The 27,773-nt window shown below is 40.8% G+C and overlaps 1 protein-coding gene across 2 annotated transcripts; it reads right to left on the bottom strand.

Annotated features, from left to right (window-relative positions):
- Window positions 1–521: 521 nt before the first annotated feature.
- Window positions 522–27,517, bottom strand: Cdk5 (Cyclin-dependent kinase 5). 2 transcript variants are annotated; one of them, XM_075681137.1, is made up of 12 exons: window positions 27,372–27,517; window positions 27,006–27,094; window positions 25,140–25,207; window positions 19,220–19,337; window positions 15,287–15,382; window positions 13,186–13,260; window positions 13,009–13,105; window positions 9,784–9,853; window positions 8,626–8,686; window positions 6,478–6,558; window positions 3,287–3,409; window positions 522–2,801 (listed from the first exon to the last, which is right to left on the bottom strand). In XM_075681137.1, exons 1-11 carry the CDS (start codon window positions 27,406–27,408, stop codon window positions 3,311–3,313), a joined length of 891 nt encoding a protein of 296 aa, XP_075537252.1. In that variant the 5' UTR covers window positions 27,409–27,517; the 3' UTR covers window positions 522–2,801; window positions 3,287–3,310. The 2 variants fall into 2 exon arrangements, with proteins under 2 accessions (XP_075537252.1, XP_075537251.1); XM_075681136.1 differs by having other exon boundaries at window positions 522–3,409.
- Window positions 27,518–27,773: the final 256 nt, after the last annotated feature.

Raw genomic sequence — 27,773 nt, 5'->3', positions numbered from 1 at the left:
TCTCAAAAATTGTCTGACAAATTATTACTGCTATACATCCATTCAAAACACCAGTGATCAGGCTACACTATCATTTACCACATTACCTGATGGGGCTACTACATCTTGAAAAAAAAAAATGTTAGAACATAAAAGCACTGGAAATGAGCATATCCCCAGTGGTAACAAAAGAGTAAAGTTTGAAAGCCCCTTTCTCAATTCATCTCGCATCCAAATTGCCGTAATAATGTCATTTTGTGACACCACTAATTTCATAGTCTTCTTTCTGCAGAGGGTCCTTTTCCCAACAGGAGAGGTGCACCAAGTTTGCCAGCTTAAATTAATTCCAACCAAATCATGTTTCAATACTTCTGTGAAAACAATTACATCTTAATAGTTGTCACTTAACAAGCCTTGGACAGTTGCTGCCAAGAAATGTATAGTCGCAGAACCTTTTCAGGAATTCGAGTGCAATGTTACAGACTCTTAGTGACTCGTTTTTAAGAGTGAACAGAAAGCAAAGAACTTCAAGACAACCATAATAAAACATTATTACCACTTTTACTTGCAAGTGCACAGACAAAATGACAGCGAAGGCTTTGCTACCACTGAAGGGCAGCTGGAAAAAAAAAAAAAAGACAATCCCCTGCATGCTGTACAAAGAATGATATATCGTTTATTAGATCAGTGAAGTTACACATCCTTCCTAGGAAAAATAGGGTGGTCTCATCTATAGTGAAGCACAAACATTGTCATTTAGACATAAAAGCCCGAAGCTGCTTTCAAATGGACACTAAAAAAACAGAAAAAAAAAACAGTTTATGCTGTTAAAGAATTCTTTCAAATTTATATTTTCAATAATTTTGTGGTAATAGGTTATTACATGAGAAAATGGAGGCTAAAGTTAAAATTTTTAAAATTTAGGGCTGAAACTCCAGCGCCGGTATGTCAGTGTGACGTCATAGATTTTGTATCAGGGCCAATGTGGCTTAGTAAAAGTTCTTGAATTTGCCAAGTTCAGTCCTTGCCTCTTTTGGGAAACATTTAAGTCAATATATGCCAATAAGAACTTAAGCCCAAGCAGACACCATCAAAATCCATGACGTCACAAGCTGGTGCAGGAACTTGAAGACAATGTCACCACCTATCTCTGGTTTTTGCATCTCTTCTGGCTTACCATGCCTAATGGTAATAATGGTAATAATGGACAACTAATACAGCTCGGGGTTCTCCCCACGAGAAGTGGCTGAGGAAATGCTGCTCATCGTTGTGGTTTACTGCCCAGCCCTTTAATTACAGTTTTTTTCTTCTTTCTTTCCCATCGTCCTCAGGGGTTTCTTTATCACATGTGAAAATGCATTAAAAAGAAATGTCAAGTAGAAGTTACGAAAATCGCGTCACCATTTCTAGTGTGCTGTCAACAAAATAGGTAGGAAATTGGGGATCGGAATGTGCCATGGCACTGTGGAGTGCACAGCTTTCCGTTGACGCCCTGTGGTAGATGCAACACTGCCATTTCAAAACCATTGTAAATAGTAGGGGAGATTTATTGGGTGCAGCAGGTTGGTCCTGCAGGCACATCTGTTTATGGGCCTCACTTTTTCTACAAGACCTGCGTACCTTCTGTACTCCTAAATTTACCTTCTTTAAGTGTAAACAAAGCATGAAGGATCATGCTTTAGATAGCTGCAGCGCTGTATTCTGCTATGAAAAAGCAAACAAAAGAAGCGAAGGAAAAGAGGAAATACTAGCGTGCGATTCGGTAGTGCTGCGACGTGGACACAGGGAGCATTCCTGTTACCCGACTCGGATTTGAATCATCGGCGTGCTTTTTGCACACATTTCGACAGCGGTGAGCTGGGCATTTCCTCGTCCTAGCAATATTTGCTGGCTTGCATATCTTTCGTTAATGTGCCCAACATGTAAAATTGGTGAGTGTACAATTCAAGATAACAGAATGGTCATTAAAAAAAAGGAAGAAAAGAAAGACAGCCTAGTTGCTTGTGTACTTCCACCCTGGTCGCAAGATTTCAACCCCTCAAAAATTTCTAAAGTGAGCCCTGCAGCTCAAATAATTTCTTTCTTTTTAGTGCACCTTTCAAACATATACCAACACAGAAATTCTGTCATTTAGACATAAAAGCCACAAGCTACTTTTAATGCATGTAGCAAGACTAAACTATTCCAATGAAAGTGATCTTTCTGAGCATTTCCCCAAAACACACAGCCATGTTATGTTTGATAGTCAAACATAACAACTCGTCAAGATGTGAACATCAAACCATTTGTGGCTGTCAAAAGTCACTTTTATTCTCCTTGTCAGTATCGCAGGCATATGGGAATATGCAAAAACCACTGTTCCTGAACAACAAGCACCTTGCGCTACTTTCGTGCCTACATTTTCTTGGTCTTCCTAGCCACGAGCAACACATCCTTTGCTTCTTTGCCGAACAGCTTAACATAAAAATATCACATGACACGTTTTAATATATCATGCAAGTGCACTAATGCAAGTGGTTCGTAACAACACAGCCTCATGTATTCAAACTCATTGTTAATAACAGCTTGTGCAGCCTAATCTGGCGAGTTATACGACATTAAAGCTCCGTAGAATAGTTCGCACATGTGCGAACTGTTTTAGAAGATAGCAATGCACAGCAATCAAAAGAATGCAGCATTTTTATAAAGCATGCATTAATGTTCATAAAATTAGAGTTGGACAAACAGCATCAACCTGAGATACAATGTCTGTACCATCAAGGACCAAAGTTTACCCGACAGTCGGTGTTGTCAAAAGCTTTATCCCACTCTCAGCACGCACCCTGGAATTGACAGGCACTGTCTCAGCAGTGTGCGCAAATACCAGAGTGCACTTCGCAATGCTCAGCTACTGATTTAACAACAAAAGAATTGCACTCACAGTTCGTAAACGTACATCTCCAACAGCACTACCACACCACACTTATGAAATCACAATCACACCGTAGCTTCACTAAATTAACTTTAAATGGATTAGGCACGGGAAGGAATATCCCCACACGGCTTAGTACATTTAATTTCGAGTTGCCCGAGGTTGATTGTTCGATCAAATTCCTATCATTGATCAGGTACGTACTTGTTGAATTAATCGATTCTACTACGACCATTCCAATACTCAACTTCCATTGAGAAAAGACACTTAAAGACAAGAAATGATAACGTAGTAACACTGAAATGATAGCTGTGATGTTGAGTGTATATACATTACTGAATTCAAATGAAACAAATGAAGTGAAACGGTAGCAGACAGTGCCTTAAGACCGGTTACCACAATGCACTGATGCCTAGATGATCAGCCGTTCCTAATGGAGGTTGGGAGGTCACTGAAGTAAGGGTGCTGCATCGCCTCTTCTGCCGAGAGCCGCATGGCTGGATTGCAGACTAGAAGTTTCTGGAAATTGAGGGAATGCAATGTAGCCACAAGATAGATGTCAAAAGAAAAGAATTCAAGCAGAACCAATCTATGATGATTGTCTAAGTTATTGCATGAGCATTTCATACAGCAAGGTGCACACACACACTTTATTCCACGGGGAGTCCCTCTTAACATGATCTTAGTAGGGCAAAAACTAGAAAAATGAATGCATTTCATTTTCGAGTTTTTGTGCTGCTGAGATCCCCCCCATGTTAAGCAAACACCAACTCGCCCAAGAAGAAGTTATTCTGGTGTCCCTCTCTTGAGCTGTTTTATTTTTGTGCAACTCATTGGCCATTTCTTTTGTTGGAGCTGGCATTCCCTGGCTACCTCAGTTTTGGTAGCATAGAGAATACATATCCCTGAAGCACACCATCTTCTCTCTCCCGCTGCAACGCTTGGTGTGCGACTTGTGTGCAACATATTTTCAACATGTGTATCAGTTAAGTTGCTGACATAATCAGCTTTGCATGCACTGAACGCAAGCGCATTAGGATCCAGGGGCCACACACATGACATTCGGGCAGGTTGTTTATTTTTTTGCAGCCAAGGGCACATCATTTGAGTTCTTAGAAATACACTGCTCTTCGAGATGGGGACCCCTGGAGATACTTCCACTGCGGTGCCCAAGATATATGGACACTTTATGGACAAGCATATGCAACAGGAGGCAATGCAGGCACCTCACTAGACGCATGTCACTCAGTGGCTTATGGGCATGTTCTTGTGGGCTAACACACACACACAGGTACTGCTGGGGGTGGCGGCATTCCCGTTGTGGTGTGGGAGATACATACGCAGTTCATGCTGTCAAGCAAGCGTATGTATGTAACGAGAGATCTGGCAGCATCGTCGCATGGGGGCAAGATTCTGCGGCAGCTCTGAGGTTAGTAGATGGTGGGGCGATTTATGTGTTTGCATGGCACACCACTGCACAGGGCCAGCTGCACCGAAGTGCTTGAACTTCAGGTAAGAGGGTCATGTGGCATTACTTTAAGTGTCGGGTGTGTGTCACAAAAACCGGACTGAAGAAAGGGGCAATCAGAGTGTGGATTGTTGATTGTCCCGCCTACTTAGAGAAGACATGGCATTTATAAGAAATGATTGGTAGAATTTGAGTGAGGAGAGCTAAAATAAGGGCACCATCCTAATTCGCAAGGGTGTTTAGAAGAGTGCACAGAGATGAAAAGGGAAAAGCGAGCGAGCCAATACGAATCAGCCGCTAATACAGACATTCTATCCTACTTTTTTTTAATAAACCCATGCATTCTTAAATTGGCCTCCACGAGTCCAAAGTGTTGCCAGATGGCAATGAAGGGGCTTTGAAGAACTTGAAGCCAATCCCAAGAGAGCAAGATTAAATAAGTACGTAAATGACCACACAACTTTTGAACCGCAATTATGTTACGATTTATGGTCAGCCTATGTGTTTTTTTTATAACATTGTCTACAACACAACTGTGTCATAGCTGTGCCTACAACATAACATTTTCAATGACAGGAGCAGCCCGTCGTTCTTCACACACATTCAGCAGCACAACACAGCTGCACAAAATTATGAAAAGAGAAATGGTTTGCGAGAGTGGTATCAAGTTGTGTTGATGAAATTAAATCCAGCTATCCATGCTGCACCGCTTGAGCGGCTAGTTTTGGGATAAGAAACCATGCTCATGTTGACATACAACAATGGCTGTTCATGATGACCAGCATGGCACAAAAGAATATCCTACGTGGTACTATATATAGCAGAAAAATTTAGCATCCATGGCACCTTGTAGTGAAATGGCCACTGTTGATACGTTGCAGCCACAGCAGAAGTAACAGTAGAAAAAGAAGTGTACACAATGTTTCTTGACAAGTTCTGATGGCAGTGAAATTAATTCAATTGACATGGTCTAAAAGTTTCTGTGCTGCCACAAGCCATCAATAAAAGGCCATTATCAAACAATATACTAAACAACCTTTTTCAGCACTAGCTATGCACAACAATAATAGAGTAGTTGCAAAAATGTAAAAACAATGCAACTGTATGCATTAAAGAGCTGTATCTCAAAAAACTTAATTCTACACCTTGCAAGGGAAGATCTTCCATAATTAGGAAAGGTTGACATTTAGATAACTAACTTTCCTGTGTGTCAAGTTCCAGTCATAATTTCCAGAGCATTAAGCTCAGACTCACACTGCTGGCAAGACAGAATAGCATTATGGAATGCAAAATCTATGTGCGATGGAGATTGATGTACTACCAGCGTAAATTCAAACATGAAAAAATTGAGAAGGGCTAGCTAGTATTCTTGCATTTCCAGGATTGTCTGCATTTGCAACAGTCACTTAAACCAAACTCAAAAATGCACATTTGGGACAAAATAATGTTTAGAAAGCAGCTATAGGGCAGCTATAAATTACCTTACCATGCATTTATGCGTAACAGCCATTTTGATCAACTTTTATCTGTTTGTGTTTCAAATTATGTTGATGATCCATGCCACCAGGGCTGTCCTGGACCCAAAAGACATTGCACCGGGTGCTCAATAATGATGTTTATTCTGTCTCTCCGAGGCATTGAACCAATGTTTTCTTTCTTTCGTCTGCTACCAAAAGCTTAACAGCGACAGCTGTGAGCTTGTGCTGATAATTTTAATCTTAAGTGGGACAATGTGAAATGGCAGGGAAAGCTATGCTCACTAGTAATACCACAAGCTTAGCAGTGCAACATCGTAGTTGCTAAGCTATCGTGGAGGGTATTGGCACGCAGGAACAATACAAATCTGCAAAAGTAGGCAAGTCTGTAGTGAATACACAAATATTAGATTATTGGCTCTCATAGGCACTCCACTAAACCACCTCTGAAAGAGTAAAACTTCAAACAATATCAACACACTCATAAACAAAAGTATGATCAACACACCTAATGTTCATACAATGAGTGTGTAATCTAGCATACAACATACTAAAACACAACATAATAAACAAACATAACAACATAGCTGCTTGGATAGCAAGTAGTGCAATAGTTGACTTTACTCAACATGCTTAACACGAACCTGCAGTAGGTCTCGCCCTCTGCAGCTCAACTTCGGGACCACTTGTGCAAAGCTGGTTGTTGGGTGGTACAGCGGGAACGACTGCCGGAGAGAAAGGCGGAAAGAGCAAGTAATGAGCGACAGATTGGCAAAAAAAAAACAAAAAAAAACGCAATTGCAGGTTATCCACTATGTTGTACAATGAGAGTAATGTTAGTAATAATCACTACATATTAAGAGTCGATTAAGAGCAAAAGTAAATCAGTGTAGACTGGTCAAGTTGCCTTTCAGAACTCTATCTTCATTTATTTGGTGGAAAAAGGCTGGTGATTGCTGAAGAACATGCAGGCCAAACTGTTATTAGTTGAAATTTGCATTGAGACTTCAGCACCATGCAGCATGTCAGAGGAGTGCCACAGGCTTCAAGGTACTTTCTTATATGACATACAGAGAATTTTATTCTGAAGTGGGACAATGTGAAATGGCAGGAAAAGCTACACTCACTATTAATAAAAAGATCTTTAAAAAAGAAAAAGAAAGGTAGCTTGGCTTCAAAAAAAAGTTCCCAAAGCCTGTTAGGCTGAGTCATTGATTTCACTAGAATGCAATATAGACCCATTTGACTAGTAAGCGACTAACTAGACTTGCAAGATGCAGTCAAAATATACAATGTCATGGCAACCTTCAAAGCGGCATCACCCTAATGGCGAGACTATAAATGCATGCCACTAAAATCTGGCACCCACTTTTGGGCAATATCCACCATAGAAAGGATATGAATAGCGGCTGTTGCATGCCATAGAAGCATACAGATGCTCAGGCACAGGAACTAATCAACGCAGCCAACAGCACAGGCAACTCAGGATTTCTGAATCATAAGTATGTGCCTGCTTGATGAAAGCAAACTGGTTTGGCTAACGGTGATATTTATGTGTTGCATAGGATCAATGCACCCAACAAAGGGTACGAGAATTTTGTGTCACATGCTTGTACCTTCACCATTAGTGCTGATAGGATACAGAGCGTGCACAGCATAACGAGTGGACAATACTGTTAGCCACGTGCTTGTATGTTGGCATTAACAGGTCCGAACTCTGTGCACCCGGCCACTTTATTATTCTGGAGACAGGTGTGTGTCCTAAGTGCTAATGCTTTGTAATACAACCTCATCACAAGCTGGGGTCACAAACGTTAAAAAAAAGAAAAAAAATCTGCGGTTTTACATGCCCCCCCCCCCCCCCCCCCAGTTCGATTATGACGCATGCTGCAGTGGGGGTCTCCTCAATGGATGATTGGTTACTCACAGATGAACCCACCGCACGGACATTTTTAAGGCCAGAAGGTCCATTGCTAGACCTGGCTCCGGAGACTAGCTCGAGAGCACCTTCGAGATTCCACACACTACCATGTAAATACATTGTAAATACTACACATCTTTTGTCTCTCCTGCTTTCAGCATCATTGCCTGGTCTCCACCATTCCTACGGGCAAGCTGGCACCTAATCCACACTATGACATCAATGGGAACAATACTGTGTGTATGTCACATCTTGTATGATGATGATGTGTGTCCTTACATATCCCTGAAATTCACCCTGAACTTCAGTTTTCAAGGAATTCGCACAGCACATTTATTTTGATGGAGTTTTAAGGGCCCTTGAGTCTTTCTTTTCAACTTCAAGGGTTTTCAAGGCTTTCAAGGATGTGTACAGACATTGCAAATTTAGGGAGGAAAGCCTTTCTGAACATACAGAGCATGAACAAGGTTGTTCGGACAGGCAATTTGCTATGTGTTAACACAAAAAGTGCACAAAACACAGGAAATGAAAAGACACAGCAAAGTGCTGTGCCATAGGTCATGTTCTTTCCATGTGCTTCATTTTGTGTGTGATGTTCCTGTGATGACATATAGTATATATATTTACATCAGAATGTTATAAACACATAACCTACACAGGCTCACTAAAAGTGCAGATGGCCTTCCTTTTGAACACAGAAAGCAACATCTCAGAAGAAAACAAGAAGAGTCATAGCTGATGCCACAAGGCTAACAGAGAACGGTTTAAGATTAACATACTGTGCTCATTTGGTTACTGATGACTGAGATGAAAAAAACTGAAGAGTCACACTAAGAAAATCTAGAGAATAGAAATGTTCTTTTTTTTTTACCTTGTAATCTGGTAGCTGTGTCATCCCTGGCCACGTATCTTCAGTCGGTGTTCCCAAGAGCGTATCACTTGTCAAGGAGGCTACTACTTGATTTAACTATAATGTTAAACATAATTCATTTGCATCATAGATGCATAAAAACCAGAAGCAGATTTTATACATGCTGTATATAGAAGTCCTCCTAAGTGCAGTGACCAAGCATTTTCTTCCAGACTGATTTGTTTCTTTCGTTACGTATCACATTACCACTGTCACAGAACATTTAAACAAGTTCATAGCAATGCATGCAAAAGCTCATGCCAAGAGAATGACTCGCAATAAAGAACCAGCCAGGACAGCATTTGAGGCCATGCACAATTAAACAGAAGAGTAGGCAGGGAGAGAGACATTTCAGCTAAATAAACAAAATAAAAGATTGAAGGCGCACTGCTTTTGTAGACTTTTTGTGAAGATAGACAACATGCCTTTGTAAACAAACGGCTGAGGGTGCCAGCAAATCATATGAAGTTATGTATGGCACTCGGTGGATTCGGTTGAAGTAGGACAGAAAACTTTAGATCTTTGGAAGAATCCTTGTCTGGCAGTAAAGTAGACGTGACTGGGATGATAATGATCCCTGTGTTTTTACAGAGCACTACGATCAAGACAGTCTAGCATTCGGCAATGAGCACTTTGGACATATTATGAGCAAGTATACTACCATGCCACACAGTACTGAAAGTACACATGAATGAATGAAATAACAACAACAACAACAACAACAACAACAACAACAACAACAACAACAACAACAACAACAACAACAACAACAACAACAACAACAACAACAATAATAATAATAATAATAATAATAATAATAATAATAATAATAACTGAATTGTGCGAGAAGAATTCTTTATAAATACAGCTACACACTCTGGTAACGTAAAATGAAACAGCTCTAGTAACCTTGTTTTTCTTTCTTGCGAAAGTAATCCAGCGCTACTTTTTTTAGATGAGGGCACAGAAAGACTTGGCAGGCAGTGCCCCATCCTGTAAAGTCTTTCTGTGTCCTCATCTTAAAAAGTAGCGCTGGATTACTTTTGTAAGAAAGAAAAATAATGCATCACCAACTAGCCCTGCAACGTGTTTTGGTAATCTAGTAACCTTGAAGGATATTTGAATATCCGTTTTAGTTGATCATCAACGTCACTCCCAGGAAAAAGTGGCCTTCCTGCATTCGCAAGCTCTGAAAAAAGAGAGAGAGAGAGAGAGAGCAGTGTAATGAATGAAAACCTTTTTCACTATATGGGAGAGTATGCAGTCCAAGCTTGCTGCAAGATATACACCCATTAAAGGATCCTTCACTAGGCTCAGTCAGAAATTTCGGTAATACACTAGACATAAAGGGTCATGCAGAAAGCATTATTTTGTAAGAATTTTTTAAAGGAGTTTGGTAGTAGCAGTGGCTGCATAGTGTATTTGGTTCTACATACTTTGCATTTCACAGGAATCCCCAAGTTGTTCCTGCTGTAGCTGGCTGGCTATCGATGGGCTACTGGCTGCTACTGGCTGCAACTGGCTGGCTATTGAACAGCATGCATGCAATGCAGAAGTGCCCTGCGCATGGCGCCATCTCTTTCGCAGCTAGAGCACTTCCTTTGAGGAGAATAGCGTGCAAGCTTTTGTTTGAATTTTTAGCTGCTTTCATGCTGTAAATTGGTGGAACTCTTTGCAGACATGATCATCAATGTGCTATCTACGCACTACTATTGTTGTTTTGCAATGCCCAAATTTGGTGATGGGCTCTTTGAGACAGTATTAACTAGAGCTATAAGAAATCTCAGGCAAAATCGCAATATGTGATCAGTAGTCCTTATATGTATCAGGTTTGCCTTAACTAATCCTCTTTTTAGAATCAAGCAGTTTCAAATACTACCATGAAAAGAGCAAAAGCCAGCCAAAAATTTCAGATCAATTTGTATTAAACAGCATTTAGAATGATGCCAAATGGAATTTATCTTTAAAATGTGGCAGGCTTCTATCACAACATAAATGCATGTGGTACTTAGAAATAAGCAGGCTTGAATACAAAAAGTGGTGAACATTCCTTACCAAACAGATCAGTATCACAAGCTGTATGCCCATCTGCCAACATTATAATTTGGGAAATACTGCAGTTGAAGGCAAGAAATACTAAAATATGATGAAAAATGCTACAAATTATTACGCAAGATGTTGACTGCTTGTTAAAGATTTGCAGACTTTGTTTTATATGGACGCTGTGAACACGGCCTCTGCTCTATAGTGGCAGCAATAATGATCTGGACTACAAATAGAAATGCTTATAAAGTTTATTCACGAAATGTTCACGTAGGCAGCTGACATTTTGGTTGCTGTAATATGTTGGTTCTATGAGGCAGTATTGCTGCTTAGTTACGCTGTAAAGAATTCGTCAGCAACAGTACCTGCATTCTTTAAGAAAAAGTTTTGGCCTAAACAAAGTGCAAATGAAAAATCATAAAATTATTTGCATCAATATACTGTAAACAAGCTCTGGAAATGAGGCATTTTACGATAAAATTATAAAGGTTGGCATGTATATGCATGCTACAAGGTTCAAACTGAGATGCTAAGCAATGTTGAGAGCAGCTACGTGATCATTACATTGTATAAGAACTTGTGAAGTTACATTTGGGTGCACTGATGCTCACAAAGCAATACAGGCGCCAACCTTGAAAAAAATTTTATGATGCCCACCGCACGAAGGAAAAGAGAGAAAACTTCAGCTGACATGATGTGGGAAAACCAAGGCATACGAATAATCTGAGAGCAGATACATATCAGTGCTGTATGGTTTCCCTTGGCATGTCCTATCTGAACTTCTAAAAGCCAACTGCAACAAAGTTTCACTCTGGCTAAATTTGTTATAAATGAATAGTATAGTGTACTACTGAAGCAACCTTGGCAGAGCCTCAGGGCTGATAATGATATAGTTTCCTTCTTAGCAGCCTCTGAACAGAACCGAAGCGGATGACGCTTGCACCTGGTGTTTGGCACCATAACCCAAGTCCCAGCACATTGCTTTAGAGATGTTTCAGTGTGCCATGGGTGCAGGTGCAGCCTTATCGTGAAGGTAACACCGAGGAGCCATGCAGTCTAGGTCATGCGTCATTCTCGGCAAGCGGTAATAGCAGCATCTTTTTCCCCTCAGTTTTGGTATCAAAAACACCTATTTTTTCTAGCTTTTTCCGGACACTTCTGCTGCATGATATTTCAGATGTCAAATTGTGCATGGAACCTCCTCTGTATCTCTACACTACCTGAAACTACACTTTTTATGCAGTCCAAAATTTTTGTTGCAATTTGCCTTTAAACTTTGTATACAGATGTCAGTTCGTACCCCATATCAAAGCAGCCTCCTTTCTTGCCGATGTGCTGGAGACCCCTTCTTTTTCGTATTTGACTGAGTATCATGCGCACGCGTGAGTTGCGAGAGATTCATCTGGGAACTTTCACTTGTTAGAATGTGCATTTCCCTAATCACTAGTGTACCACGGAGGAGAACATGCTTTGCTTCGTTTGTCCCTAGTTGAGCTGCACTACATGACAGGGCATAAATACTTTGGAATTGATTTCTGCAATAATTGTTCTTTACCTATGCTTCATCACCACGCCTGACACAGAGGTTCCCTGCCAAGGGGGCAAAACGAGCCAGCTCAAAACACGGGGGGAAGGGGGTGGGGATGAGGTATTAAGTAGATGCTGCTTTAGCAGCCGCAGACCAATGCATAATGACACATTGTTACTGCCAATTCATTTCATTGTAAAATAATCATTTGCAAGTTATATTGAAGTTCTTATTCACGGCTGGCCGGCACACACAGAGCATGCCCATGCGGCACATACACCTCCCGTCGCCGACAGCCATGGCGCTGACAGAGTACTGAACATACACTGCGAAGTGGCAAGCCTGATGTTACGTCCGCCCCAGTGGCCAACCACTGACGGCAAAAAACTGACGCTTCGCCATTTCAGACTATGTGTCAGCAACTACGATCCCGTTCGGACGGAAGTTTAGGTGGCCAATGAAGCAAAGTACATTGCCCTCTTTAGTATTTATGCAAAGCCACATTTTGAGGCGCAACAGAGGTAAGATTTCCCAGCAAAATATCTCCAAATTTCTCTCTGGGGACTTCTTAGGTCGAACAAATGCAATAATGAAACTCTCGTCCAATGTGCTATGTCTATATATGAAATATTCACTTAAAGCAATAGTGTGTTCCACGGTTTTGCAAGTTACACTATCATCTGTGTGAAACCACATTGCTTCAATGATGAACAGAATACCACAAATGCTAAGAAATAAGCAAATACATACTAATGAGAAAAAAACAGACCAACCTGCAAAAATGCAGCCAGCAGACCACATGTCAATGGATGTTGTGTAGAGCTTGGCCCCAAACAGAACATCTGGTGGCCGATACCAAAGCGTGACCACCTAGATGTTGAAAAAGCCTATTTATCTGCTCACTACTTTAAGTACCTTTCAACGACTACTGCAAGTGAAAATATAGTTACCTCAGCTGAGTAGCACCTAACTGGAATTCCAAACGCCCTTGCTAGACCAAAGTCGGCTAACTTTAGTTCTCCATTCTGAAAGAAAAAGTTGCCAAGAGCGTCAGACCAATACAAATGGCCTTTTACATTTAAAGAGAAAAAAATTGATCCTGGGGTTTCATGTGCCAAAACGCAAATCTTACTATGAGGCATGCTGTAGTAGGGCACTCCCGATTAATTTTGACTGCCTGGTGTTCTTGAACACACACCTAATACCCAGAACACAGGCATTTTTGCATTTCGCCCACATCGAAACGCGGCCGCTCTGGCTGAGATTTGATCCCGCAGCCTCGTGCTTTGCAGCGTAACACCATAGCTGCTAAGCCACCACGGCGGGTCTTTCATGTTTTCAGTTATTACTGTGAGAACTGCGCACTTTCGCTTTACGTTTATCCGTGTTTTTTTAGTAATACACATGTCCGATATTTTGCTTACACAAATTTTTTGCACAAATTTAGTCAGAAAGCACCTCCTAGAAGAGTTTTCCAAGAGTGTTAGTCGGTGAATATATTCAAAATTAACGCTCGGCTACCATCAAAGCCATCTTATCTCATTATTCTAACTACTCTAAAAGTAGAATCAAAGACAGAAGTTAGTTGTCTACAGGTTGTTAAAAATAGGTGTAAATGTTTTCGAATGCAGGCATGCTGCCCAATGTCAAGGAGTGCTTTAACTGCAAAAGACCCCTTAATTCTGACCTGCACAACTAGACAGCAAGAATATTGTCACATACAGTTGGCACCACGTGAATAGTGAAGCAAAATGCTAATTATTTGGGTCAGCTAGTGGCCACTGAACTGAAATTGCCTTTGACGAAAGCGGCGGGTGCGGTCAACCATTGTCAGATCAAATGCCACAGCTAACAGTTGCCTACCCCTCCCAACCCCCTTATTTATGTGTGACATGATGGGTGATATTTATGGGTGCGTTTTTGGCCAAATGTAGGTCGTAATAATTGTAATTGTAATTATGGGGTTTTACGTGTCAAAACCACTTTCTGATTATGAGGCACGCCGTAGTGGAGGACTCCGGAAATTTCGACCACCGGGGGTTCTTTAACATGCACCTAAATCTAAGTGCACGGGTGTTTTCGCATTTCGCCCCCATCGAAATGCGGCCGCCGTGGCCAAATGTAGGTCATCACAATCAAATAATGTGTTATATGGATATGTATAAGCCAAACTATGGGCCCACCTTGCTAGAACCAATAACATTCACAGAGCATTAACAACCGAAAGAGCTGAAACTAAATATTGATAGCTCAGTGAAAGCACATGCAATATTAATGAGTAAGTAAATGCCTAAACCTAAAGTGAGTATTCGTGGCAACATTTAGCTTTTTCCACACTTGTATTCCATGAGCTGTTGTCTCTATCAGCATAATCTCTGTAGGAGAAAGGCAACAATCAGAATGCTCTGCCCCATGACACACCATTGCAATACACTTTCATCCCTTTATCTTTCTTGAGCAACCAAGCCGATACTATTGATCATACGCACATGCCTCGCTGCATTTGCTAGCTTTGTTTTCTCTACTGCTCTGCACACTTCCAACCCAACCCCTTGTAATGTTGAAGGAAGTTGTTGAATAAACAACAGCTGTTTATTCTTTCTGAAACTACAGACATGATGCACTACACATGAAGTGACCCACGTGATGCCCCAAGAGCTACAGAAGTCAAGCAACAAGAGATAAAGTATTGAAACAGATGTAGGAAAGGAGCATTTGTGTATCGAAGACACAGCTTTTCTGCTGTGAATAGAGGAGCAATATTTGGCTCACATACTATTGTATAACCTCACGACCAGGCAGGTTTACCTGCCACCCTTTATATATGTCTCAGGATGGTTTTAAGTTGTGGGCTTTATTATTCTTTATTGTCTGAGAATGAAAGTCAACGGACAATACTTATACTCTTAGCTCACTCAGAATATTAGTAATACGTAAGTGATGCATTGTGTATAGCAACAATAAATCAATTAGAACGTAAGAAAAGCCATTATGGGGCTATGGCATGCACACTTATGCATAAGTCATTGTTGCAAAAGTGAAATATAATACCTTATTAATGAGAAGGTTTTGTGGCTTGAGGTCTCTATGCAGGATATTATTGCTATGGCAGAATGCAAGGCCACGAAGAAGCTGGAACATAAAAGACTGCAAACACAGAACACACATTAGACAGTTTTAGTATAGCGTACGCTATTCCATTGCGTACGCTAAAAAATAGCGGGGCGTCACTGCGCATGCGCTGAACGCTAAACGAAATAGCGGGTATAGCGGGCGTTCGCAACGCAAACGAGTTAGCGTTAGCGTTTTTGCGGGGTTTGCGGAGCTTGCGGGAAACATGGCGGCGGTCCCGGCTGCCCACTTCGAATTGAATTTGGCGTTGCTTTTGTAAAATGCACTTCGTTCGTAGCAAATGACTGTGTAAACGGCTTTCGCTTAGTCTCAGGCCGCTTCGACGACAGAGTATTATGGATAACCTCGTGGTGTTTTCGAGATCGCTTCTCGTTTCGAACGAGTCGAAGCCTAACGAAAGAAACGTTCGAGATGTCAGCGCCACCTGTCGCTAAAGGTCCGAAATAGCCGCAACGACGGCATATGGCCTCTGAGATCCGAAGATATCGCCGGCCAAATAAAATTGTAGAAAACGTGCGCTGCTTAGTGTACGCTATATTATAGCGTATAGCGTACGCTATAGTTGCGGACGCTAAACTAAAACTGTATATTAGTTTGATTATTGTGCATTGCCAGAATAAAATCTCATCAACAGCACAACCACTGGCCACAATAAAAGAAATGTAAACAGATGGATATCCCTCATACATGACACTGCTTAAGTTTTCAAAATGACGGCAACTCATGAGTGATGAACACTACCCAAACACTACCATTCAATTTGAGGCCTAAAGCACTACAGTTATCAGAATGGGTGAATTTACAAATCATAGAAACTGGATTGTGAGCATGGTTAGCACAAGTTGTTATGCCTCACTTCAACCCAACATACACAGGTTATACTTTTACACCATATACATATGGTGTAAAAGTACACACACATCTATATATAGATATATATAAAGAGAGAGAAACAAGAAAGAAAGAATAAAAAGAGAAAGATTAGGAACAGGACAAGAATAACAAGAGAATAACTTTAGAAGAAACACAGATTTTGACAGCCTCTGCGCCAAACTAGTTATAGCTTGAAATGAACATTGTGAGGGGCTGGTTGGTTCGTGGTTATGGTAGGGAATTACTGTGCAGATGTGAAGAAAAGGACAGCGCACAAGACTACTCATAAAGATTGTGTGACCGTAGTGTCTTCTATATGTGCTTTTCCTTTTTTTGCATTCACACAGCAGTTTCCTAGTAGTGACTGCTTATGAACAAAGTGAGATTACATTACATTACATAACAACAAAACTTGAGAAGAAATGAAGAACCGTGAAATGAGCGATGGAATGAAAAATAATAGGTGTTAAAAAAAAATTTATGGGGTTTTACGTGCCAAAACCACTTTCTGATTATGAGAAACGCCGTAGTGGAGGACTCCGGAAATTTCGACCACCTGGGGTTCTTTAACGTGCACCTAAATCTAAGTACCCGGGTGTTTTCGCATTTAGCCCCTATCGAAATGCAGCCGCCGTGGCCGGGATTCGATCCCGCTAAAATGATAGGTGTAACATTAAGAGACAGGAAAACAGTACTGTGGATGAGAGAATAAACATGGGGAAGCCAGTACTATTTTAGTTTGTATCAGGAGGAAAAAACTGAGTTGAGCTGGACATGTGACGCGTAAGGCAGATAACCGGTGCTCTATTAGAGTTACAGAACAGGTGCCAAGGGAAAGGAAGCGTAATTGAGAACAGCAAAGACCTATACTCAATTTCATGCACAGCAAGCAACGCTGCGCTAGCTAATCAAGTATTGGGTAATAGTAGTCTCACTACACAAATTTCTCTATGCCTTTCTGTGGAATACCTACTTCATATATTACAACTGCAACTTGTTGACATAAGGTTACGTCAAATCGTGCATTATTTGTGCACTTTCGTGCTTCCAGTGTGCGATATAGTACGTTTTGGTCATGAACACAACACTGCGCTGTGCCCAGTAGTCACACATAATTGTCACTCTGTTCATTTGGAGGTAAATAGGGTTTGATCTGGAATGCCTATCGTGTAATACATGTCATATTTTGTGACATAAAAGTATGAGACCTAGCGTACCTCAAATTACATGACGTAAATCCACATCGTTCTTTTATGTGCAAGGCAATATTTTTCAGTTGCAAATGTGAGAAGTGAGAGTAGTATCTCTAGCCTTCGTAATGTTGCCTGCTATGTATGAAATGTGGCATAGGTGGTGTGGTAAAGTTAGGAAATTTGCAGGCACAGGATGGTGTCAGCTGGTGCAAAACAGGGGTAATTGACATTTGCTTGCAGAGGCCTTTGTTCTACATAGGACATAAAATAGGCTGATGATGCTATCACATATTAAAGTAAGCTGAGACTCAGCTGAAAGCTTTAGGAAACTTTTTCTCAGTAAAAAAAATCTGGGAGGCAGAAGAAGAACTATGCATTACTATGAAATTCTCAACATCACATTGACTTCAAGGAAACACCAGCTTTAGCATGGCAATAAGGGAAAAAAAGGGAACATTGACCTTTTCTTCTCTGCTAATAATTGGCCTTACCCTTCTAAAGAAGTGTAAATGAACATTTGAGAAAAATATTTTAGCAATAAAAAATGGTTTAGTATTAGTTTTTACTATCGCTGAAGGATTGAGCTCACTACAGACAGGAGACCTCACCCAACATGCTACAATGGTGTTGGCACTGGAAGGACATCAACAGTATAACATTCTAACATGCACAACAGAGCATGTCACATGAAAGTCTACCTAACACTGCTGAGCATTTCCATTTTTTGGATATCTGCGCAACATTTGTGTGACATTGGTGAGTTGCAGTGAAGCAAATCACATTGGATTTCACGACAGTGACAACACAGTTTTAACCACCATAAAATGTGATTAGCCTTTTCTTTTGTGTGCATACCAGAAGTATCACGTTAGAAAAAGAATTTGTTGCAGAGACTCCCAAAGATGATTGTAAGAGTAAGAAAATAGCTTATGTGTGCAGTAGAAATAAAACGGATGCACTAGTAATACTTATAAAGTACACGGCTGGCACTGAGATGATGGCAGCACAAATTATCATCGGCCTGTTTTGGTAGACAACATGACAGTGTGACGACGACAACGAGCATGATGGTGGCAATACAACTAAGAGGGTGTGACAACAGAATCACGACAGAGTGGTGGCAGCTCTGGCACGACAATGGCTGGGCACCTTTGCTCTACTTCTCTGCTTGTCGACCACACAAAGGCCAGAAACTTCTCCAATCACATGCTTTGATATTGTGCAGATCCTATACACTGCAGGAGTTGGTTTAAGTGAAGCTGCAATGAGCTGGCAAGACAGAACACCGCATTGCAACAAGAGACATGCAGCAGACTTCGTTGATGAATATGTTAAGCAACCATCAGCCCAAGAAGCGGAGGAACGCCATACAGCGCCGCCACCGACCTCAGCATCTAAACCTCAAGACGTCACAATGCTTTTGCGCGAAAGCACGTGCAGCTGAAAGAGCTAGTTGGAGTTCGGCAATGAATTCATATGCCTCGCAATTGGGTTGTGCAAAAGCAAGTGCCTTTGCACTGGCAGTGAAGGTCTGGCCGCCAATCACCACTCACGAAAACAGGCAAAACAGCCAAAGAAAGCTACTGGCTTTAAAATACACCTAATGACGCCACACTGCTTGCAATAATGCCCATGTCTAGATAAGCACCAAAGGCTTTCTTATGCAAGAACTCTGTGAAAAAATGTAAGGAGTGATTGAATGAATTCAGGGAAATAACGCACACTCTTTTTCTTGATATGACTACTGATTCAATTGGACTGCTCCTTGTTCAGTATGCGTACTTGCCTTAACAACTTCAAGGTCAATTTCACCATTGAGGCTGTCAAAATACTTCTTCAGGTCTTGGTCACAGTGCTCAAATACAAGAGTAAGTTTTTTCTCACTGTGAAGAACATCATGTAGCCTGAAAAGAAAACATTGCAACTTGCCATCAGAATCAAGAGTTTAACTGTATTCATATATTTATATCACAGCTAAATCATAGCACGTTTTAAAGCTCTAATCCTGTGCTGCAACTAGAGCATCCAGTATATGACAGCATCTCTTGGGTGAGTAAACCTGAAATCATTTAAACACAGAAAAACCATACACCATTACACCTTTAAAAAATGAAAAGAAAAAAGAAAGAAAGAACTTAACCACCTTTATTTATGGTCATGGAAAGTAAATTTGTACATGAACACACACACAAAAAAAAATTAAAAATTCATCAGCCCTTCCACCCTGTGAAGAAGGATGAGCAGCAAAGATGTAGTGTGTTTTACCTCAATTGACACATCTATGTATATGTATATGTTGTTGTTGTTGTTGTTGTTGTTGAAGGACACAGACAACGAATAATTTTTTTGACTATGAGGTGATTTATTGTTATTCTTTTATGAAGTAATGAAATGTGCAAGGTACGCCGCATGGCAGACAGGAATTCCACAGTATTTACAACTTCACTGTGAACTACGCAATTATGAAAAGTAAATGAAAACTCGGTGTAATGTTAGAGTTGTCTTAGCAGCCAATTTCAGTATGATTTGTTTCGAGACAGTTTTGATAAAACAAGAGTTACAGCCATTTTCTGTAACCATACTCTCTCCGTAGACAGCCACGTATTGACAACGAACGGGAATTCTGTAACACTTCACTGTGAACTAATTATGATAAGTAAATGAAACTTGGCGTAATGATAGAGTCGTCCTAATGGCCAATTTCAGTATGATTTTTTTTTCCAAGATACCTGCATTAGGTTCAGCGCCACAGAGCATTCGTGAGAAACTGGAGATAAACACTTTTTCATGTCAATGTGACGCGTAGACAGATGGGCATCAACCACTGCCAGAGGGTAGCTACATACAGCTTCGCTGTAAAAATGCCGAGGTGTTATTTCAGTTATAAATAAATATTACTGTAATGACTTACTAGCTGTTTGCCAAGCTCCTCAAAATTAATATTTTGCTCCAGCATGTCAAAACACTGGAGTGTTTCCCCAAGTTCCTAACTTCATCAACCACTTAATTCTTTGCTGTCTTCAACTGTGCTTTCCCCCTTGGCACCCACTGTAACATTATTTTATGGACTACCAGTTATCTGACCTATGCATTACATGGCCTGCCCAGCTCTGTTTCTTTCTCTTAATTTAAACTAGAAAATCAGCTACCTTGTTTGTCTTTTTGTCTCTTAAAGTTATGCTTATTATTTTTCCCACACTACAAACAGCATTTTGAGTATCAAATATTATAGGTAAGGTTTTGCGGAGACGACTAGTCCTTTTGAAACAGCTATAAAATGCCCGACAGCAACTTTTTATAGCAACAGCCGCTGTGGGCTCTTGACTACCTTGGGTACGTGGGCAGTTGTTGCGTGGAGTTGCCGCTTGAAAACACTGGCGATTCCTTTAATTGAATTGAATTTAGCACCAGTGTGCAAGTACTCGTTATAACAGACTTTCCAACCTTAACATTTGAGGAATACTATGGTCAAAGCTAAAGATTACTGAAATTATATGAAATATATATTAACAATTGGCTTATTATTCAAATGTTGACTACATAAAAGAAATAAAAATTACAGAGTTTGTTCTGCAGAAATGCTGTGAACAAGGCTTTCAACAGGAACTCTGTTCTATGGTTGCAGCTAGAATGGTCTGCACAAGTGACAAAAAGAAATATTTGTGAAGCTTATCAAATGTTTATGTAACGATGGCCGAAATTTTCATCGCCAATATATGTCAGTTCTATGAAGTGAGTGGCACTGCCATGGGTAGGTCAGAAAAATCGAGCAGGTTTTATCAAGCTCTGAAAAATAATTTGATTGTATTTTATTCTTTTGTATGCAGTTTTGCCCTAAACAGGATGCAGATAACCAGGTAATAAAAATTATTGATGTCATCGTATTTGTATACAAGCTCTCACAACCAAACATGTTATGAAAAATTAATAAAAGTTGGCAGGTATGCTATAACAATATCTTAAACCAAGCAACTTTGGTCCTAAGAGATTTGTTATATTGAGATTTCACAGTACTTGGTTAATTGCTGTCTTAGTTAACCTTTCAGCAAAACTCAGACAAGGCATGCCAGTCCAAGAACAACAAATGTAATAAGAAATGAAACAGAAGGCTACTAGAGCATCTTGCCTAGTATCACTTACACTTGGATCTGAGGCCAGCCACTGGTTAGCTGTGTCACAAGCTCAACAGCATCACTCTAGTAGCTTGCGATAGTCCAAGTGTGTGTAACACCCTTTAACCCTTTAAGGGCTAGGGACACCTTTAGCTCGTCACAAGCGATTGCCACTTTTTTGCCTTATGATGAGCTGACCTAGTCATGGGTATTTCGCTATTTTCTAAATGGTTCATGACAAAAAGAAGCTGTCAAAGCATGTTTTCCTTCTACAACACACAGTGCAGTAGCTGTTATATTGTCTGCACTTTTATTGAGCAAGATTTTTCACACTAGATGGCAGCTAATGATCTCAACATGGAAACCGGCAATCAACCATTGATTACTGTCTGATGACAGAAGGAATTCATGATAAGTTGAGAGAAATGGTCACTGATAAGGAAGGGTATAGCAGCATAGGGAGTGACCATAAATGTATGATTTTGAAAATGGGATATGTAGTTGGGAAAGATAGCAAGGAATGCAAAATGGCCAATCCAAATTTGAACGCTGAACAACTAACAAATATAGCCACTAAAGTCGAGGAAGAACTTGGCAAATGGCCAAGAGGGGGAATATAGTGAGCTTCTAAGTGTAATAACAACAGAAATACGGAAAGAGAAACAACATGTTCGTTGGAAAGGAAAAAAAAAACCAAAAAGCTGGTGGAACAGGGAGATACGAGAAGCGATCATCGAACGACAGCAAGCATCCCGAGAGCACAGGCAGGCAAAGAAGGCACATTTGCCGCAGGGCGAAGTAGCCAGTAAACGGGAAATATACCAGGAGAAAAAGTCTATGATTCAAATACTGGTGCAAGCAAAGATAAAAGGCGAAAGTGAACATTGGTTGTCGGAAATACGTGAGAAAAAGAAGGCCACACCTAGAATATTTTGGAAGGACATAAAATTATAAGGCAGGAAGTCACCAACAATACAACAACACATCCTAGACGAAGATGGAAACAAATTGGAAGGGCAAGCGGTATTGAATTATAGCCGAAAAATAACAGCTGAATCTTTCCAAGGCAATGATGAGGTTGCATTTGAAGAAAAAAAAGAGCATGAAAGAGAACCAGATGAAAAAGGAGCTGGTGCTGAAAAATTTCAACTGGAAGAAAGCCAAAGAGAGAATTCCTAAGAGCATAGCCACAGGGCCAAATAAGGTTCCCGTTAGGCTGATTAATGAACTAGGACCAAAAAGTAAGGAAGCTCTGGTGAAAGCAGTGGAAAAATCTTTAAGATATAGATGAATACCAGACAGTTGGCAACAAAGAAGAATTAATTTAATGTATAAAGATAAGGGAGATAAAGATAGAATTCACTCGTATAGATCATTGACCATTACATCGGTAATATACAGGCTAGCAATCCAGGCAATCAAATTAAAGCTGCAAGCATGGGCAGAGAATAATGGCATTTTGGGAGAACTTCAGAATGGTTTCAGAATAGGTAGGCGTTTGGATGATAACTTATTTGTTCTTACTCTGTGTATTGAAATATCAAGAGTAGAAAGCAGACCGTTATATGGGGCCTTTTTAGACATTACAGGATTGTATGACAAGGTAGACCGTAACATTTTGTGATATATTCGGGAAGGGGAAGGCTTAGGCGATGATTGTCTACAGCTTTTGAGAGAGATTTACCTAGAAAATACCGTTTGCGCTAAATGGGAAGGGATGAGGAGCGAGGGGAAAATTGATATCAACAAGGGACTGAGGCAGGGGTGCCCTTTATTCCCACTGCTGTTTATGATGTACATGGTGAGGATGGGGAGGGCGCTAAAAGGAAGTAATATTGGATTTAATCTCTCATACAAATAGCGGGTGCAGTAGTAGAAAGCAGCTTCCAGGTTTGTTCCATGCGGACAACATTGTGTTGCTAGCTAACAAGCAAAGTGATTTGCAACGTCTGGCTAATATTTGTGGACAGGAAGGCAAGAATTTAGGTTTGAAATTTAGTGTTCGAAAATCAGGAGTTATGGTATTCAATGATAACAGTGAACAGACAGTGGCAATACAGGGCCAGGAAATACCTCGGGTAAGAGAATATAAATACCTTGGTATATGGATAAACGAAGGCAATAGATATATGGAAACACAGGAAAAAACAATAACAGTGAAGGGGAAGAGAAATGAAGCTACAATGAAACACAGAGCACTATGGGGATACAATAGGTACGAGGGGCTCCGGGGTACGTGGAAAGTGCAATGGTTCCAGGACTTACTTTTGGAAATGCAGTTGTTTGCTTGAAATCAAGGGTACGATCAGGACTCAATGGCAACCAAAGGTCAGTGGGAGGCCTCGCATTGGGCACTCACGGGAAGACTACAAATGAAGCTGCGCAGAGTGATGTGGGCTGGACCAGTTTTGAAGTGAGGGAAGCTCACAGTAAAATTGATTATGAAGAACGACTGAGGAACATGGAAGAAAGTAAATGGGCTGGGAGAGTGTTGAGGTATCTGTACAGGAAAAACATTGGAGGAAAAAAACAGTGGAAAAGAACAGTGGAGGAAAAGAACTAGGAAGCTTACCAGCAAGTATGCGGCCTGTAGGGTGAGCAACACAGCAACCAAGAATGTCAAGCGGAAAGTAAGAGAGTCGGAAATAATCTCATGGGTGGCGGCAATGGAAAAGAAACCTGCCTTATGAGTAACTACTTAGGAGGAAAAAACAAAATCAGGAAAGAAACAATTCATGATAACACAAAGGGAAGCTCATTACTTTTCGAAATGAGATCAGGATGCCTTAGAACACGCACCTATAAAGCAAGATATAATAAGGAAGAAGAAGCATGTGCTCACTGCAGTAAAGCTAGGGAAACGATGGAGCATGTTTTATTTGAATGTGAAGACATCTGCCCAGCGATTGATTTAGGCACCACTGGCCTCCTTGAAGCCCTTGGGTTCAGCGAGAGCAGGGGAAAGTAAACATGTCTGCAATAGAGATTAGTAAGAGGAGATTGGAAGATTGGTGGAAGAGAAGTAGGGAAACAACAAAAACGGAGGCGTACAAAAACAAAGTTCACGATAGGGGGTCTGAGAATTTGGTTGTGGGAGTTCATAGTGTTTTTTTTTTCTTCTTTTTTGACCTAGGTACGACATTAGGCAGTATAATAGCAAGAGCTTGATGGCGCAACCCACCGGCCCATTCCAAAGGGGATGCTCATAACATCCATCCATCCATCCATGGACATGCTGGTGCGCCATTTGCTACCTAAAATGGGTCGGCAACAGGAACAACATTCACAAGAAAACCAGAATCTTGTGTGGGTGTTGTGAGGAAAGTGCAGCACGAAGTATTCTGTATTGAGTGCTATCATGCTTCTGTTTGTATGCAGTAGTTCGCACGGCAGCAGACATTTCCACAAAGTTTCAAGGAGTGAAATGGGTGGGCAAATAAACAATTACTTCTTGCTATACAAGGTTTTCTGAATTCTTTGAGTGTTTTTAAGCATGCTCTTGGAGCATTTGAGGTCAAGAAGGAAAGCAGCTATTTCATTAACACTTTAAAAAAATTATGATCCCTTAAGGGGTTGCAGAATTCAGGAACTCACCTCACAATATTTTTGTGCTTTAATTCTTTAAGAAGACAGATCTCTCGCAATGCAGAACTTGGCACCCCCTGCAATGAAAAGTTAAGGTTCAAAACCCAGTTCACCACAACTTGGGGCTTTTTAATGTCCCCCTTCCCCCCACTGCCATGAATGAGCGTACTCTTTTTATGCCATAGATGTACTTGCTATCTCTATGAGTGAAAGATCAGCTAAAGCAAAAGTTGTGGACTTCAGTCTATGAGAAATTTTCAGAACAAAAAAAAAAAAAAAAAAACTGATGGCTTTGTTCACTGCCACCAAATAAAGGCCCATGAAATATCTACCACATCCACCTGCTGCTCTCGAACATCCCAAGCAACAATTGATCAAATGATACATGGGTCCCATAGGAATGCTGGGACTATGAGGGATTGATGCCGTATTGAAATGCTACAGACTAATTTTGATCACCTCAGATTCTTTCGTTTCCCACCTAAATAAAAGTACAGTCACAGGATTTATGGCAAGTGAATGAGGAAGCACGAGCCACATGGTACATGCAGAGCACTCTGGTGAACTCTAGTGCACTCTCACCGCTTACAAGATTGGTGGATGCACTCCCTAATAGTTCTCGTGCATCACTACTGTCACTACCATATGGAATCTGGAAATGATGGAGCATGTGGTCTCGTGAGCATAATGGTAGTAGGCTGCAGAAGAGAGTGCACACTAAGGGAGTGCATTCGGCGAACCTACAAACTACACAGGTGCATTAGCCACTCCCCAGGGTGTTCTGCATGTACTATGAGGCACAAGCTCTCATGTTCATCATCATAAAGCTTATGACTCCCCACTCCCCAGGGTGTTCTGCATGTACTATGAGGCACAAGCTCTCATGTTCATCATCATAAAGCTTATGACTCTGCACAGGTGTGCTTGCACTTCACCACCAATTAAACAAGATTACGGCAGCTGGGAGTCGAAGGACAAGGATTAGATAGAAGACTGGAAGAGCGCCTACTTACAAGTGAGTAAGCGCTTGTCCAGACTTCTATATATCTTGTCCGCATCCATTTTTGCACTCAGAACATTTATCATAAATGGTAACCAAGTCACCCAACTTGATGTGCTATTGAATCTGGCTTAGAAGCACGGTAAATTGAGCGAGTTGATACATGTTCCTGTTTAACTTATCTGCGCTAGAGTTAGAGAGAGTGGACGTTTACAGAATACCTCCTCTGGTCAGGGGTGCTTTCACTTTTGTGTGATCCACTGCCCAGTGTGAGGCCTCCTTCGAGTGATGGGCATCCTGTTAATGACTTAAGTAACAAACTCAAAAGCAATTGAGTCCATTGATAATAAACCTCCCAATATTCTAAAACTAGTTTCATGTGCTTACATGAAGTCTCTTTTTTCTATTCTAATAAGTATACAATTGGCAGCATGCAAGCCTGGTGCAAAAGGCTATATTTTGAAGGGACCAGAAAGCACTTTTTTAAGTGTTTAGAGATCTTCCACTAAGATTTTGAAGGTGACATGCAGTAGCCTGTGCAAGGTAAACATTCTTTGATACTCTGAACTAATCGCTTTCCCCATGAGGGCACACTTTATAAATAAACATTTCTTGTTGGCTGCAGTAATTGGACTTCAATAGATATAGTACAACTCAGGCCGTCGTCTGTCTACTGTGAGCATTTCCAGATAGTCAACAGTTTTGCGACAGCAAACTAGCTAGTTCTTCCCCTACCTTTTTTTTATCACTGTGAAGTTAAGCTTGTACTTGTGCAAAGTGGGAACTTGTTTGCGCGGGTGACTTATGTAGTGGGTTTGCCGCACAAACGTGATGCAGAAAATACAAACAAATGTGGCAACAAACTGTCACTCTACCTCGTCGTCGTCATCGAGCCGCACACGCTTTAACGCAACAATCTCTTGCGTTTCTCTGTTTTTTGCCTTGAACACAGTCCCGTAAGTGCCTGAAACGAACAGCACAATATTTCACAACACAGCGCAGCAGCAGAAGTCGCCAATAACGAGCAGAATTTGTGTAGTCGCTCAAAGTACCACGGGATATGAATACACACGCGGAATGCTAGTTACAGTTACCGCAAGAATTACAACGCGGAAAACGTTAAAGTGTGGCGGAATATTTGTGGAACAGCTGAGGCAAGCGTTGCAAAACATGTGAAAGAGGAAACTGAGATTTTCTACCGAACGTATGGGAAATATTATGAGTTAAAAAAAATGCTGTACCTTCTCCTATCTTCTCGAGTTTCTCATATTTTTGCATGGCAGCTCGAGAAATAACGGGACATAATACCCGCTCCTCCGATACTGTTTACGCCGGCTGAGCGTCAGTCGCGATCACACGGCAGCGGCCATAATTGCGAATCCAAATAGACATACAAAACGGGCTAATTGTTGAACTAATTTTTCTATTCTATGAGAAAACAAATAATTAGAAGTATTTATACTAATTACAACCACTGTCGCTAAATGCTGGTACTGCCACACAAAAAAAATGGCGCTAACGTACATATTACTTCAGTCTACTGCTTGTTTTGGTCGTATTGAAGAAATCATGTAACGTAGCGGTGCTGGTTTTACGCAAGCTGTGCTTTACGCATCATTCATTGTAGACAGGCTTCAATTAAC

This window comes from Dermacentor variabilis, chromosome 2, assembly GCF_050947875.1.
Source record: "Dermacentor variabilis isolate Ectoservices chromosome 2, ASM5094787v1, whole genome shotgun sequence".
Classification (NCBI taxonomy): Eukaryota; Metazoa; Arthropoda; class Arachnida; order Ixodida; family Ixodidae; genus Dermacentor; species Dermacentor variabilis.
This window is presented reverse-complemented; position numbering and strand designations above follow the sequence as displayed.